Consider the following 17,318-nt stretch of genomic DNA (forward strand, 5'->3'; position numbering starts at 1 on the left):
GGGCTGGATTCGAACCCACCAGCTCAGGTGTATGTGGCTGGCGCCCTAGCCACTTGAGCCAGAGGCACCGAGCCACAACTTGCTTTTTAAAATTTCTTGGCTCAAATCCTCTCTCCTATTTTGATTTGGATCTTTTCCTTCAACTGGTCCCTATTTGGTTTGAGTCCACTTTTGGCAGTGTTTATATTTGTTTGTTTTCAAATTCTGTTTTGTTTTTGAATGTGGGCTGCTGTCTTGGAGGGGGATCCTTGGAGGACTAATTTTGAGAGCCCACAGATGGCCCTAGCCCAGAGACCCCTTGGATCCATTCTTTCTCAGAGTGATTAAACCCTTCTCCACTGTTAGCCACCATGTCTGACCTCCTGGCTGTGTTTTCCAGTGAGTATCACTTGGCTGTTTTGGGAGTCTCCTGTCTTTTCCTCTATAGACATAAATAGCTCCCAGGTCTTGTCCCTGTGGTTCATTCCCACTAATTTGCATTTTGGTTTATAGGGATATATTTGCACTTAATTTTATTGAGTATGTTTTTCATAACTGATTGACTTTGCTAACTAGGAAGTCTGACTTGAAGTGAGATCCTGGGAAAATCAGGAGCTATTCTGCCACTACCACTACTGTCTTTCCAGAATTCTCTCATTTATTTTTTTTAAACAGCTTTATTGATTTAGAATTTAAACGACGTTAATTTCAATCATGTAACATTGAATGGTTTCAGCATATTTGTGAAGTTGTGCAATGATCACCAGAAACAATTTTAGAATATTGTTTACCACCCTATGAGGAAATCCTTTATTAATCAGCAGCCATTTCCCACCACCTCCCTGTTTCCTCAGCTCTTCGCAACCACTAATCTACTTTCTGTCCCTATGCCAGTGGTTCTCAACCTTCCTAATGCTGCGGCCCTTTAATACAGTTCCTGTGGGTCTTGGCCCACAGGTTGAGAACCACTGCCCTATGCCTTTTCCTATTTTGGACAGTCCATACAAACGAAACCATACAAGATGTTTTTGCGTGCGTGACTGGTAGCATGTGACAGATATAAACTAAGTCATTTTTGAAGTCTTAGATCTCAAATAGGCAAACAGCAAAAATTTCATGATAAATTTTGTTGTAACCTGTTTGCATCTAATTTGAAGTCAATTTCCTAATACAGGGCAATACACCACTAAATGGCATGATAACAATAATAATAATACTAATAAACTGTAACAATAAAATGTGATATGGACATAAATTTTACTATGTACCACGGACATTCTAATTAGCTCACATATATCAATGCATTTAATACTCACAGAAACTCACAGTGGAAGTCCTAATATCATCTCAAATTTATTCATGACAAAACTGAGGCCAATTGAAATGAAGACACTTAGCAGAGCCAAGTGATAGAGCCAGATGCCAAACCCAAGACTTTGACTTACTAGTTCTCGACCACCATGACAAAGTGCCTCTCTGATTTTTAGGTGTTCTGACCAATACAATTCATTCTCTTCTTCTAAACTGGCAACTGTAGAGAACAACTCGGGGTACCTTATACTCTAAGCTCTTTCTCATTACCCATGTTACACACACACACACACACACACACACACACACTGGTATTTTATTGGCATACAATTTACAACTAAAGAAATTAAAAATCTTGCTTTTAGTACCATTCATAGCCTTTCCAACTTTCCCAGGATGCTTTTGTAATACATTCTGACTTAACTGTAAAAAAAAAAAAAAAAATGAAAATTTTCATTATTTGTAGCTGAAATTTTAGAAACCAAGGGCTACTTTTTCCTGAAACATATCCAGTATTCCATTGACCATATTCCACTACGACTGACAACAGGATGCCTCTTTATTTGATGACATAGGAGAAAAAAAAAACCCTCTAGACTTAAAAGTAGTTTATTACTATATATCAGATATTAAAGCATAAGTTAGTAAGACACATGTTGGCTTAAGATGCACAGAATTAATTACAATCATTTAAATTCTCTTAGGTCTTTAAGACAAAGAAAAAAAATAGTGAAAACTTCTACATGAAAGTGAGCAGAGCTGGAATAATAACTCTCAGTTTCCTTCTGTCCTGAATCAACCCATCTAGGAATCATTCTGCTTCCCTAGAGAGGAAAGGAATTTCTCTTCTTTAATAAAAGCTTCTTTCTTTATAAAAATCTTAGAAAAAGTTTTGAAGAATTTTTTCCTCCTCCAGTTGCCAAAATCATTTCTAGATTGAGTTACTAACCGTAATAGAAATTCAACACTTGACTGGGAAGGTTACTAGGAAAGAGTTGAAGAGGCACATTTTCACGTCTCAGATCTCAGATTTCCTTTTCACAGTCCAATGCACAGAACCTCTTTTTGGTTGTTGTTGTTGAGTCCCTGTCTTCCGAACATCTCCAAGTTCAAATCCTGTCACCTGCACCCCACAGTTACCTGGAGCTCTGTGCTCCCTGCATCATACGGCACACATGAATTCTGATTCTATAGAACGTATGTACAGCCCCTAAGTAGCAGCTACCTTTTCTGGAACTACTGAGGGGGAAGAGGGTTGGGATCAAACTTTAAAGCATTTCTTTTTCAGCAGAACTCGTTGAAACAGCACCACTCCTAAAAAGAGCAGATGCTGTAACACCACCAAAAACCATCGTCACATTTTTGAACTGCCTCAGTGAAATGATATTTTAATATGAGAGCGACAATAAAACTAAATAGCATTCAGGTTTAGCTCTTCAGTTGCCCAGGCTTGCTGCCAAGTGAATCTGTGTAGAAAACCACAGAAGGCATATCCTTTATTGGCAGAATGTCTCACACAGTTCTGTTTTGGAAACCAAATGGAATTATTCCTCTGAAAGGACTTTGCAAACTGTGAAATTGTACAAATGTATTTATAATTATTTTTTGACATTTTCTGGGTAGTTTCGTAAAGAGAATCTAAGTGTGGTAATCCTTCATATTTGGAAACATGATAAACGATAGCAAATTTTCTTTCAAGTTACTGTTCACCAGCTGGTGTAGCATTTTTAAATCTCCAAAAGCATAGCTTGAATTTATATTGAACTTGAATTTTACCTGGTTGAATTTATTTCTCACATATGCACTACCTGCCAACTTTCTAACCCTTTTTACTGCTTTATTTTTGATTAATATAAATCAGATAATTTGTGTACACATTGTACATTATATTGGAAAATAATTTCAATAGAGAAGATTTCTACAGATGAGAAAGCAGATAGTGTGAAAGAAAGAGGGGGAGTAACTCATGCAATTAAAAGTCAGAGAAGATATTGCTGTGGTCTGAATGTTTATGCCCCCTTTTCAATCAATTCATAGGTTGACATCCTAACCTCAACTAGTTGGGACTGGTCTTTTGAAAGGTGATTAAGTCCCCAGGACAGAGACCTCCAGAATGGAATTAGTGCTTTTATAAAATCAGCCCATAGGAGTTCATTTGTCCTCCCACCTTATAAAGACACAGTAAGAAGACACCACCTATGAACCAAGAAACAAACTGTCACCAGACACTGAATCTGCCTTGATCTTGGACTTCCCAGCCTCCAGAATCATGACAAAGAAATCTCTGTTATTTATAAGATAACCCGGTGGGTGGTACTTTGTTATAGAAGCCCTAACAGACTTTGTCAGGCTTTATCTCTTAACATGCAGCTGCAAGTTCACCATTATAAAATTATACCTTTGTTCATGTAAAATATATGATAGCAGAACATTTTATAAATGTATAACAAAACGGCTAGATTATAAATGTGCTTCCAAATGGAAGCGCTTTCTGGAAACTCACCAGTTGTGCAGTTTTTAAATTCAATATCATCAATTGCAGCGCCTCCTCCCAGATCCCTTGTTCTGATGCCTTGAAATATGACTTCAAAGTTCCTTAACTTTCCCAGCAGGATGTCAGCCTTTTGCCAGAGATTGCCAGAGTTCTGTCGACTTTCTTCCCACACTTTCGTTAGTCCTTTCTCTGTCTGAAAGAAGAGAGGTTTGTATGAGGGAGAGGAAATAATTAAACACGAAAGAAGAAGAAGGAAAACAGTTATTTAACGCAAAAGCATTTGACCAATGGAAACTGAAAAAAAGAATTTAAATTCTGAATAATATCTATGATATAGTTTATTGCACCAAAACAGATGCATACTAATCTACTCAGGTATTTCCCAAAAGGCATACTCACAGGATTAGTGATGTATTTGCATTCGGAATTTTCAGAGACACCATTATTATAAAGTATCCTACTCAGTTATACCCACCTCTCCTTGTACGTACATTAAATTCTTGATATTCTTTGATATTCTTTGAATTTGAATAGCTTACAGAAGCTCTGGGTTCACAGTTCTGGATGCTTTTACCTACTGTATCTTCTACTCATATTCTCTAACTTTTGAGATTGCACCTTCCTTAAAGAAAATAAACCACTGACACAAGGGAAGAGAAAAGAGAGATGAATGAAAAGAGAGGTGAAAAGGAGGAAGAAATCACTTATTCCTGCTGGGCATGATAAACAACTCGTGAAGTGAATTGAGCATAAAGACAAAGGCTAATTTCTAAGATCAGATTTCAAGAATTCCATTATTACATAATATTATTCTGACTTTCAAAAATTCTAGTATGATTACCATATGAGTCATGATAATTGTTCCTGTGCAAAATTCTTCAATAAAGGAGAAGTTAACTTTCTAGAAAACTTATGTGACTATCTCCCAAATGTCCCTTAGTCAACCTGTACTATATATAATATTCTAATATATAAACAGAAGAACATGACATGACATGATATATAACATAACCCTAATGACCCAATAAACCACCACCACATTGAAACTGCATATAAACCAGTTGAGCACACAAGGATGAAGCTTGGCATGTGTACACTATTCTTTGTATTTTAGTTCTAGTCCTTTCTGAGAACTAGGTGATGGAAAAAAAAAGACAGATACTTAGCAAAGAAATTTTATATACACACACAACATTATGCTTATGATTAGCCTTCAAATAATGAATATTCCTTAATATCTCTCTGTCCTAGGTCACTGTGTTTTCATGATGAATTCACAAGAAAAACATAGTCTCTAAAGTTTCTAAATAGAACAGTAGTAGAATAGAGGGGATTATTTATGGTAATTACATCCAGAAAATCATGTAAGATGTTCCAACAGATTTATAGCAAACATCTGTGAAATATAGATATTTTAAAGAATCTAGGCTAAAGAGAAAAAGAGACATTCTCTGAGAAGGAACCCAAAGGAGTAAGACATTCATAGTTTCATGCTTTGAAGCTATGAATATATGGCTGATGTCTTATTCTGCTGAGGGAAACACAGATATTTGATCAAGGGATTCTTTCTCTGTGTTGTCACAGAGAGAAAGCAACTACATATCACTTAATCTAAAATTAACTTTGCAAAATGATTAACAGTTTGTAGGTGGAACTTTCAACATCCTTTCCAAAACAACAACAACAAATCTTTGGACCCTGAGAATCGTGTAACTTCTGTATTGAAGGGGAGGGAAAATTCACACTTAATTAATAGAATTCCACATCTTTCTGACAACTACAGAAGAGAAGTCCTTTTCAAGCTTGGTTTTTGACTCTCAGTGATGTCTTAGTAATTTGGAATCAAAGGGATAATTAGTTAAATTAAAAATTAAATAGAGTGGGGTATCTCTGACACTTAGCAATACAAGAGGCTGGATGTGGATAAAAGCCTATCTTAATGTTCAGACTTAATTCACTTTATTAATGTTTCCTTTTAATCTGTCTTTACAGGTGATAGAACCATTTATCACCTAGGCCAAGGCCCCAAAGGATACATAACAAATACCATCAAAGAAGGTCACGTGATCACGTTAATCAATAAAATATGAACTACTTCTTAAATCTTACAACTAGATTTCTAGTAAATAAAAAAAAAAGGGCTTAAATAATGAATTCCCTGTCATTTTATGTAGTAGTAAATGAGGGTGAATTCTTTTGAAAGCCAACCATGGATCAGTCAAAAGATATAATAAAATACCATTATAATATGTTTGCTATTGTCCTATCTTGGATGTAACATCAAATATTATTCCTATAATTACTGAAAAATAAATTCATCCAAAAGTGCAGTGAAGATTTATTTATTTATTTACTCAGCCATCTACTCATTTTATTTACTCAGCAAACATCTGATGCTTATATAGTACCAAATACCATGTGAAATTCTGGGATACAAAGTAAAGAGACATAGAGCCTGCCCCATGAAGGTAATACTCAAACATAAGAGAGTCATAGGAATAAATTACTCTAAAATTGTATATATACAAATATATACACTTAACAGAACAACTTAAACAAGTAATTATAGTGTTAATAACAAATTTTTGCTCCACATATATTATAGTTTTATTTGTTGACTTGTTATTCTGATCCAGTTTCTATTCTTTCTAACTTGAAAAAGAAAAAAAATAAATCTGTTTCCAGCACATGACTTTGCCACCAAGACTTTAACTTTTGCATTCAAAACTCAAGACCTCAACAAAATAAATATATGAGAAGTGATTAACTGCGGTGATACTAATACAAACTAAACATTAATATTTAAGTGATTACATTATAGCATTTGAGGTAGTGCCTATAACATAACCATTTACTCAACTAAGAATTGATTTCTTGGATTTTATATGTGGTGCATTTGTTTTGCAGTGTCTGTACCTGATACTTTATGCCAATCTTTTCCTTTTGGGTCATTCCAAGAAAGGAAATAAGAAACACTAAAAAGATGGAGATACTTCAAATTGTACAGACATACTGATAGATTCACTTGGAATATCACTTTAACATGTCTGAAGCAAATCCATACACTTTCCCCACATTATTTGCCAATTTTCTCCAAACCATTTGATCAATACCTCTCTTTTTCTAGCTGTTCTCTTTGTCATATTTTGAATGTTTCTATGTTTACCATATCAGTCTCAAATATCTCTATCATTCCCTCAATATCATACTTAATAAGTTACTATAGTCTGTTCTTTTGGGAACATTTGAATAGGCTTCATTTTCCATATTCCTCCTTGTAAAACAGCTAAAACTCTTGGACATTATATAACATTACATAGAAATGTAAGACTCTGAAAGTAGAGAGGAAAAGGTAGACAGGTAGGGACTCGGGGCTCAAGGAAACATAAAGTGATGAGTTATCTAAGTTTTCTTCTTTTATCACATGTCCCAATATGGAAATAGAAAATCAACTATAAACCTGGGAATTCTAACAGGTACAGATTGCTCTCTGTACCCAAAAGACCAGGAAAGGCGAACTCTAGAAAGAAAGAAGAGGTTTTGACAATAATTACTCTCTGGCTAGATGCTACTGAAAAACTAGTCTAATCTCACCCACCAACAAAGGCTGATTGAAGGGCTCAGACTTCCAGTTACATGAGGCTGCAGCAAGATCTTCAAGACCACTCTTCCAGGACTTTCTCAATTGAAAAAAGGAAAAATTTTCTCTTTCATTTTTTAAGCCCTATTACGAAACTACTTTATAGCTTAACCTAAGAATATGGGGAGGGGGGATGGGTGGAGGGAGGGTGATTGGAGGGATCACCTCTATGGTTTCTCTTACAATCTTTCTAAAAGTAGAATATAAACGTCTTAACACAATAACAAAGAAAATGACATAAAGCCTCTGTTAACCAGTTTGATGAAAATATTTCAAATTGTATATGAAAACACCACACTGTACCCCATGATTGCATTAATGTACACAGCTATCATTTAATTAAGAAAAAAAATCATAAGAAACTTTGTCCCCAGTAGACCTCCCTAAATGAATGGCTAAAGTAACTAAACTTCATTAAAGAGAAAGTAAATAACAGAAGAAATGTTGGAACATCAGACAGAAAGAACACAGCAAAAACAGCAGTAAATATGACAGCCTTCCATTTCCTCCCAGATTTTCTGGATCTGATGGTTGAGGCAACAATTAGAACCTGCATAATGTAGTTACAAGTATACATAATGTATATGTATACAATGTATACATAATCTAAATAGTGCACAAATATTTTAAATGGGAAGGGTAGGGTTTTAATGTAATTAAATCTTAATGTTGCATTTTTATAGGCCATTTTCATCTTCCCTCAATGTGATTTTGTTCTTTTGATTTTTCTTATGTGTTCGTTCTTCCAAATTTAGAATAATTTAGCAAATAATTGTATTATTTAAATATTAAATTATTTTACCTTGATAGATCACTGATGTTTCTACTTGTTCAGGTCTATTTCATTGTCACTTAACAAAAGGCTTTTCTATAAATGAGTTACACACTTAAATTTATTTCCAGATATATTACAACATGTGTTCCAACAATGATTAGGATATGTCTTTATTTCTTTTCTCTCCTGAGGACTGACAACATAAGAAAACATTCATGTTGTCAGGATGGCAAACCAGCAATGGCTACTGATTTCCTCACTCGATATCAATCCTGTAAGACTATAGATTAGTTTTGCTTGTCCCTGGCTAATATTTAATGCTTCTCTCTTTTTATTTTTACATTGCCTTGAACTTCCAGTATAATGTTAAACAATGAACATAAAGGTGGTTGTTTCATGTAACTTCTTAATTAAACTTTTTAATAAAAATATATAATTCAAGAGATGTGCAGCTTATAAGAACAAACTGAGAATTTTGAAGAAATGAGCATCTTGAACACATGCTTATGACCTCATCATTCTGGGCCCCTGCTGGAGAGAAGAGACATATTCATGACAATAAATGGCCAGTAGATTTACGGGGGGAAATGACTGACAGTGGAACAGGATGGATTGTACCCATGCTGGAAGCTTTGTGTTCTGGAGGGCATGGGATAAATGCAGCAAAAACCTTTTTCATGAATCATTATTTACACTGCAATCCACAAAGAAGGCTCCTCTGGTGGATACAATAACAAAAATCATTTACTTTGCAAAAAGACACAGTAGCTTGGATGGATACTAAAGTGAATAATCAAAATCACATTAAGTATACTTCACAGCCATTAGGATGGTTGCTATTAAAAAAAAAAAAACAAAATAACAAGGAGTATTATTGAGAATGTGAAAAAACAAATGCTTTTGGTAAGAATGTAGAATGTGCAAAATAATACAAAGTTTCAACAGAAAAACTAAAAAATGCAATTAGTATATTACAGTAATTCCACTTCAGGTTACACTCAAGAGAACTGAAAGCAGGAACTTGAAAAGATATATATGTCTTCCCATGTTCACAGCAACATTATTCTTATAAAACCCAAAAGGTGGAAGCAACTCGAGTGTTCATCAATGAATAAATAAACAAAATGAGATATAGACATACAATGAAATATTATTCAGCCTTAAGATGGAAGGAAATTCTGATGTGTGCTACAGTATAGATGACCCCTGAGGATATTAGGCTAAGTGCAATAAGCCAGTCACAAGAGACAGACACTGCCTGATTCCATTTATATGAGGCACCTCAGAAGAAGAATTCACAGGGACACAAAGCAGAGTGGTTGCCAAGGACTGTGGGAGAGAAGACAATGGAGTTAGTATTTGATAGTCATGGAGTTTCAGTTTTGCAAGATGAACCAATATATGAACACTTACGCACTCATATGAATGATGAAACACAAATGTAGTCTAGCAAGTGGGAGAGGTGAAGTGGGAGGAGGGAGGGGAATGGGGGAGGATGAATTGTGGGAAGGGAGAGGGCATCTGGTGGGTTGCACCATGCAATGGTATATTTCAAGATAGCTAAGAGTAAATTTAAATGTCTTACCATCAAAAATAAGTAAATGAGGTAAAGGCTACATTAATCAGTTTGATTTAAGCATTCCACATTGTATATCAAATCATCACATTTTACCCCATAAATATATGCAATTATGATTTTTATTTTTATCTTTTTTAATTAAATCATAGCAGTGTACATTCATACTATCATGGGGTACAGTGTACTATTTCTGTATATGATTTGAAATACTTTCATCCAACTGGTTAACATAGCCTTCATGTCTTTTTCTTATTGTGTTAAGACATTTATATTCTACATTTACAGAGATTCACATGTACCCTTATAGGATGAACCATAAGTGTGATCCCACCAATCACCCTCCCTCCACTCACCCTCCATTTTGAATAAAAATTCTAAATTCATTAAAAAAAACAAGTGTCCTTGGATGGAAGGTGGTGAGTATTGCAGACTAATGTGAGTCACTTAATGCTACGAAACTGTCCACTTAAAAATGATTAAGATGGCAATTTTTATATTCCATATAATTTACCACAATTTAAAATAATAAAATAATCTCAAAATTACATCAATGTGTTGAGGCATATTTAACAGGAGGAAAAAGAAGTATTCTTACAGACTACCAAAAATCTTAAAGGAAATTTAAGAAGTATGTGGAAGGGGGCAATTTAAAGAATCGTGCACATTAAAACAAAATGATTTCAGAAGGAAAAAGAAAAGCTTATCTGAATAATAGGATTGAGACTTCTAGAAGCCAAATATGTGATCAGAAAGACAAATGTTATTATCTCAAAATACAGTATGTATTAACAGCGACGTGCCTCCAGGCCCTGAAGGCAGGCTGCAAGGTTTAAAGCTAAGTTCTGCTCTTAGCATTAGCACCTAATATTAGTTGTGATATTATATTGAAACAATAGCATTAACATTATTTAATACTGTTAAGCAAAAATGCACAAAGTAAAAATGCACAAATCCCAAAGAATATTGGGAGCAAAAATGCACAAATCCCAAAGAATATTGGGAGTAAAATGACAATAACTGTTAATGGATGAAGGGAATCAAGTTACAAATAAAAGACAGAAAGAAATAGACTGAAAGGAACCAAAAAGGGTAGGGAAGGGAAGGAGGGAAGAAGGAAGATAAGTTCACAGGTTGGATAATGAAAAATTTAAGACCCAACACATCCTGGTGAAGTCTCTAAACTCCAAGTTTAAGAGAAAATGTCACAAGCTTCCAGCAATGGGAAATACTTTACTTACAAAAAAGTTATGTGGGTATCAGTATCTTTTCAATTGAAACATTAAATATAGAAAACAGCACTACAGAACTCTCAGGTTTCTGAGAGAAACAAAGAGAATAAAAGCAGAAATGAGCAAACAAAATGGTGATTTTAAAACCTATACCGAAGCCCACATTTCATTTCTCTGTTAGCGACAAAGATTTTAGCGCAGTATTAAGGCTTTGTCTTTCTGAACAGCCTGTCATCTGCCGTGGAATCTTGCCTACAAAAAATCATGCTCCCATTACTAATATTCATGACACATTTAATGTTTGAAAATCATTATCATCTCACCTAAGCACATGATAAATATAATAGTCATGACATTCTGGAAAAGCCAGAACCATAGAGATGATAAAGAGGTCACTGACTATCAGTGGTTCAAGGGCATGGGATGAGAATTGAACTGGAAAAGCAGAGGGGACATTTTTAGGGCGCTGAAACTTTTGTAGAATACTGTAATGATAAATGCAAAACACCACGCACTTGTCAAAACTCAGGCAACTTAGCACAGGCAACTTATGTCCCTAAGGCATATCATTAACAAAAGGTCATTTGGAAGGTTGAATTATGCTAAGAAGGAAGGCAGAAACTGACCCATCAATCTAAATGTATTACGAAGGTGTGAAACAACCTCGTTGAGGAGATGGGGAGAATAAGGTGCTGACCTGAGTAAATTTGGAGAAGAGTAGAGTCTGTAAAAGCCTGAAGACAAAAGGCACTGCACGGAAGCACTGTACCCTAGTAGATAAAGTTGTTTCTCACAGGGGTGTGGTGTAACAATTGTGAAACCATTATATATGTATACTAGTGTTGAGTGATTAACTAAATGGATGGGCCTAGTGGAAGCTAGGTTTCTCACTGATGGAGTGGAAGGTTACAGATTAAGATAACAGAGGAGATGGGAATGATCCATGTAGTAATGGATAATCATTGGAAACAGTATAAACTTGTGCTGAGATTACTACAGATACAGATGGTTACACACAGAAATATTTATAGATATGTGTCTACAGATCAGTATTCAGACTCCTATCTCCCAGCTCTTGCAGCGGAGAAGCCTTATAAGCAACAAGACAGATTGTTGTGGCTCTCACTTAGCGCTGAGACATGATTTCTAATACCACTTGCCAATAAAAGGAACCACGGCGGGTCTGTGGAGAAATGGCTGCTTCCAGGACTAGGTCTGAAAACATATATGAGGCCGGGGCATCTTGTAGTGTTAGAAAATAAGAAAGTGCTTAAATAAATAAGTTCCCACAATAATAGGGACACAGGAGAAAATTAAAAGAATTATTAATACCTAAAGCTGGAAAAACTTGAGTAAACAATAAAGTACTATTGGACTCTAACTAACATTACAAATATCAATCTATTGAGTGAATAAAAAAATAGAGGGAATAGACAAACATCCTATGCTGAATAATTCCAATAAATTTACATAGATATTCCACCCTTCAGGAGGTGGAGCATAACTTCCTACACCTTCAATGTGAGTTATACAGAGCAACTTTCTTACCAAGAGTATGATGGTGGTGAGAGAGGACTTTAAAGTACAGAAATAAGGCAAACGCTATACTAAGGCAGGTGATCAAAGTTCCTAAACATGACATTTCATTTTGACAGCATGGGCCCTTGAGATGATATGGTAACAACGGCCCCTCTGTGGTCTTACTCTCCAAGCACATCAACCCAATCTGTTCATGAGAACAGCATAAGATTAAACACCAGTTGATAGACATTTCACAAAACATCTGATCCATTCTCCTCAAAACTGTCAGGATGACCAAACCCAAGAAAAGCCCGAGAAACTGTCACAAACAAGAAGAGGCTGGGAAGACATGACCATTGCAACAGAAAAGTGACATCAGAGAAGCACTGAAGAAATCTAGATATAGTGTGAACTTCAGTTACTAATGACGTACAATACTGGGTCATTAGTTGTCATAAATGCACCATTCTAATGGAAGATGTTAATAATGGAGAAAAATGAGTGTGGGGTAGACAGGAACTCCTTGTACCATCTTTAATTACATAAATGTAAACCTATAATAAAATAAAACACTTCATTAAACAAATTTTGACAAAAATTGCTCTCATTCTATTGTATTATAAAATATGGTAAAATTAAATCTGTATTAAAAACACATTATATATATATACACACACACACACACATATATATATATGGCAGGTAATTCCCATGAGTAACTAGAATTTGTGCAATCAAATCTAAGAAAGACAGAAGAGAAATGACTATAAGAATTATTTGACCTTTATTAATTTTTAATATATATCATAGAGCATAGCTTCCAAATATCCCAATGAAATAAAACTTTCTTTTTGTGTTTGCTACATCCATGGATGCTTTTCACTATTTTTTTCAGACTTTATCAATTACACCTTAAAAACAGGCAATCCCATTACTACGTATCTACCCAAAAGAAAAAAAAATGTCATTTTACCTCAAGGTCATTTGCACTAGAATGTTTACTGCAGCTCAGTTCTTAACTGCCAAAATGTGGAAGCAGTCCAAGTGCCTATCACACATGCATGGATTAACAAACTGTGGTATATATAGACCATGGAGTACTATTCACTATAAGAAAAGAGGAGACTTTACATTTTTCGTGTTTACTTGGGTGGAGTTCAAATATATTCTTTTCAGTAAAGTATCACAAGAATAGAAAAAATAAACAAAACAGGTATCCAATGTATTCAATACTAATATGAAACCATTTATAAATAAATAACCACATGCCCATAGGAAAGAAAAACAAAAGCTAGTAAGGGGGCGGGCGGGAGAGAGGAAAAGGGAGCAGAGGAGGAGGGAGGGTGACTGGCTGGGTCTCACCTAAGGTGCACAACATGAGGGTGTTCAGCACACCCCCCCGTAACTGCTCAACTACACCTTGAACTTTGCCTTAGAAATGAATGCAATGTGACCTAAACATTTGTACCCTCATGTAAATCTGAAATTTAAAAAAAATTAAAATAAAAAACAAAAAAATAAAAACAGAATGCCCACCAAAAGGCTGGGCATACAAATGATACAAAGATTGTCATACCAGAAATATTTTGAATTGAAACAATAATGAAACAAAAATAATTTTGTACATATTTGATCCAAATCATTGCCCTACTATCCTAGTTTTGTTTTCTGCCTCAGGATAAGACTAGAACATAAAATATTTCAATTACTTAATTGTTAATTTAATTAAATTTGTAAGGATTTTAAAATACTCCATTATTTATAATAAAACATTTAAAAACTTCTTTTAAGAAATGAAAAGGAGGGTGCTGCCTATGGCTCAAAGGAGTAGGGCACTGGCCCCATATGCTGGAGGTGGCGGGTTCAAACCCAGCCCCAGCCAAAAAAAACCTGCAAAAAAAAAAAAAAAAAGAAAGAAAGAAATGAAAAGCAGTAGCTAGAATTTAGAATAACATCAGCATCTAGTAAATAAACATCTATGTACATAATTCTCTAATCTTTTAAATGTTAATTATTTTTAAAAATTGAGTAATAAAAATGTATATCCCTTAAACTGCAAACATATTTAAATGTTAAGTTTACATGTATTATTGCTATTTTGACTTTTAAAAAATAAAATCAAGTGTAGACTATTTTTAATTTGTATAAAATCTCTTCCAAATATATATCTTGCAAACAGCTATTACTCTGAGAAAAATCTGTACACAGTGGCTCTTGTGTTTACAGGAAGCGTTTTGCCCTGAGAGAATAATTTTGAGGATTAGGCCAATATTCTCATTGGGTACACTTGTGTGGTTTTAGGCATATATTTTATAAATTCATCTAAAACAGACAGAATGTCCTCACACTCTTTGCTAGCACAGTGTTCTTTGAATCCAAAACATTTATTTCTTGAGAATTTTCCTTAGAGATTTAGGCAACCAATATAGGACTTTTAGGTAAAGTTGGCAATTCAGTACGAAGTGTAGGCACCAATGAAGCTGACATGGTAGAAATCATTTCTTATCATCACTTTCATTTTTACTATACCTGTCATTCTATTTTCCAAATACAGAATCATAAACTTGCTTATATCATATGAAATAAAAAGTTGAGTTTCTTTTTCATGCATACAAACACATAAATAGGATGTAAATTATCCCAATGTACACATCTCTGTTTTTGCTAAATTGCTCCTGGCAAAAGTCCTTCAAGGGTCTTCTTCTGAGATTAGGAATCACTTTTCCAACATGGTCTAGAGAAGCTGCCGCATAGTTTGCCCCTTGTGTGTCCAACTCCTCCATCCATGATTCTCTTTGAGCTGTTCCATTCTATGAATAGGTGTTAATTATTTTCAACATGTTTATATTGTACATTTTCTTCCCGGTTCATCATTAGATATTAATAAAGCAAAATCTGACAATGGTCTTGAGGTCATCAAATAGAGTTAGTGGAGTTAAAGAATTTCTTTTCCATGTCCTAACGTGAATTGTCATATATGTTTGGTCTGCACATCACAGGGGCCACAACATCTCTAGACCACTGTATCACCCACCGAATGTGTCATCAAGATATTCTCCAGGCAGGAAATTACGGGATGCTGGTCAACTCTCTGGTGGATGTGGAGCAAATCATGCCTAAATCCAATAAGCAGTCTAAGTGGCATGACCATTGGCTAAAATTTGGCTTAATAAGTAATCTCATAAAATGCATTTCCATAATATGACATCAGGAGCCCACAACTGCTCAATTACAGGATGACATAATCTCCTGTTAAAGGGACTTGGAGACTCCAACCTCAGGACATTGTAGGAAGTGCTCTTTTTCTTTCCCCATTTCAACCTAGTTAATTCCCCCCACCCCACATTTCAGCTGAATCATCATTTTCTCTTGGGAACCTTCACTGACCCTCTCAACTAGGGCATAATTCCCTGAAAAACACTCTCAGAATCCTACGTACCTTTCCTTCTTAGCCCTTATCACACGTGTAATTACATACAGTCTTTCCTGATGTGATAACTTGATAAATCTCTCTCCCTCATTAGATAAACAGAATACAAAGATAGGCAAAATCTGACAAATAGCACCTAGTATGGCGCTTTGCACATAGCAGATGCCTGACAGACTGAAAATGGAATGAGGGCTTCCACACATACGTAATGACGGCATCTATGAATACGTAATATGGCGTCTATGCATACGTAATGACGGCATCTATGCATATGTAATATGGCGTCTATGAATACGTAATGTGGTGTCTATGCATACATAATGATGGCATCTATGTACATGTAATGATGGTGTCTATGCATACGTATACGTGCACAGAGGAACTACAAGTACAGTATGTGACTGATACCTCATGTGCATATAATATAAAAAAGCATTTGAAAATATATTCATTATAAAAATCCAAAGTATGTCAGTCCCACTTTCAAAATGTTACCAGAGGCCTTAGGATATTGCAAGTTTAGGGAAGAAAGAGAAGATTTATCAAGAATGCAATTATTGGAATTACGGCAAAGCAATATGTTTATGTAGTAGGTTTTCTGTCTTCAAATATCACTTTGGAGAAGCCTTTTCAGAAATTCAAAATGGGTTCCACGCTCACTCATACTGCATCAACCTGCTTTTTTATAGTACCTTTCTCTTCTTACTTCCCAAATCATTTTTGTTAATTGTCTGTCTTCCTCACCACCATTTGTGGTGCAGGAGGACCAGCTCTTTCTCCATCTTATTCACCTCTAGATCTTCCATGCCTCAAACAGAGCACAGAAAAGGTAATACATAAGCGCTTCTTAAATTTAATTTCAACGTAATGAATTAAGGTGTTGCATGGAATTGTTGACACTGAAAGTTGACTCAATGCTTCTCTACACAACTATTGGATTTCGGATTCTTTCTCTGATGTAGGTAAAAATCTTAAAGAGTTCAAATTGCATAACTCAATTACATAAATGTTAAATACACATTTAAAACCTCATCTAAAGGATATTTTCCCTAATAATTTCCCTGAATTATTGCATTTGTGTATAGTCATGTAGACTTTTTCTGGGCCATACTGTAATGTTCTAAATCTTAGGTCATATGAAAAGGAGTAAGAATTATCTATAATACGGAATAGCCTATGGAGCTGATTGCTCTGTCAAACTTATTTTCAGAATGACTCTTGCAAGGTCTTTATTCTCTGTATAGAGAAGGCTCACTAACCCAATTAAAATCCCAATCTATGGTATTCAAGATGATTTCCCACTTAGGGGTGGATGGCTGATTTCCTCTGTCTTTCACACTACATTTGGTTCTTGAAGGAG

At 35.1% G+C, this 17,318-nt stretch overlaps 1 protein-coding gene across 1 annotated transcript in view; it reads right to left on the minus strand.

Annotated features, from left to right (window-relative positions):
- Positions 1–17,318, minus strand: part of MALRD1 (MAM and LDL receptor class A domain containing 1) — a 514,668-nt gene that overhangs the window by 181,572 nt on the left and 315,778 nt on the right. Inside the window, exon 29 of the mRNA XM_012803304.1 lies at positions 3,794–3,977. Coding sequence (XP_012658758.1) covers positions 3,794–3,977 — 184 coding nt within the window. The remainder of the gene's footprint in view (positions 1–3,793; positions 3,978–17,318) is intronic.

This window comes from Otolemur garnettii, unplaced genomic scaffold (genome assembly GCF_000181295.1).
Source record: "Otolemur garnettii isolate 467f Iridium unplaced genomic scaffold, OtoGar3 scaffold00019, whole genome shotgun sequence".
Lineage (NCBI taxonomy): Eukaryota > Metazoa > Chordata > Mammalia > Primates > Galagidae > Otolemur > Otolemur garnettii.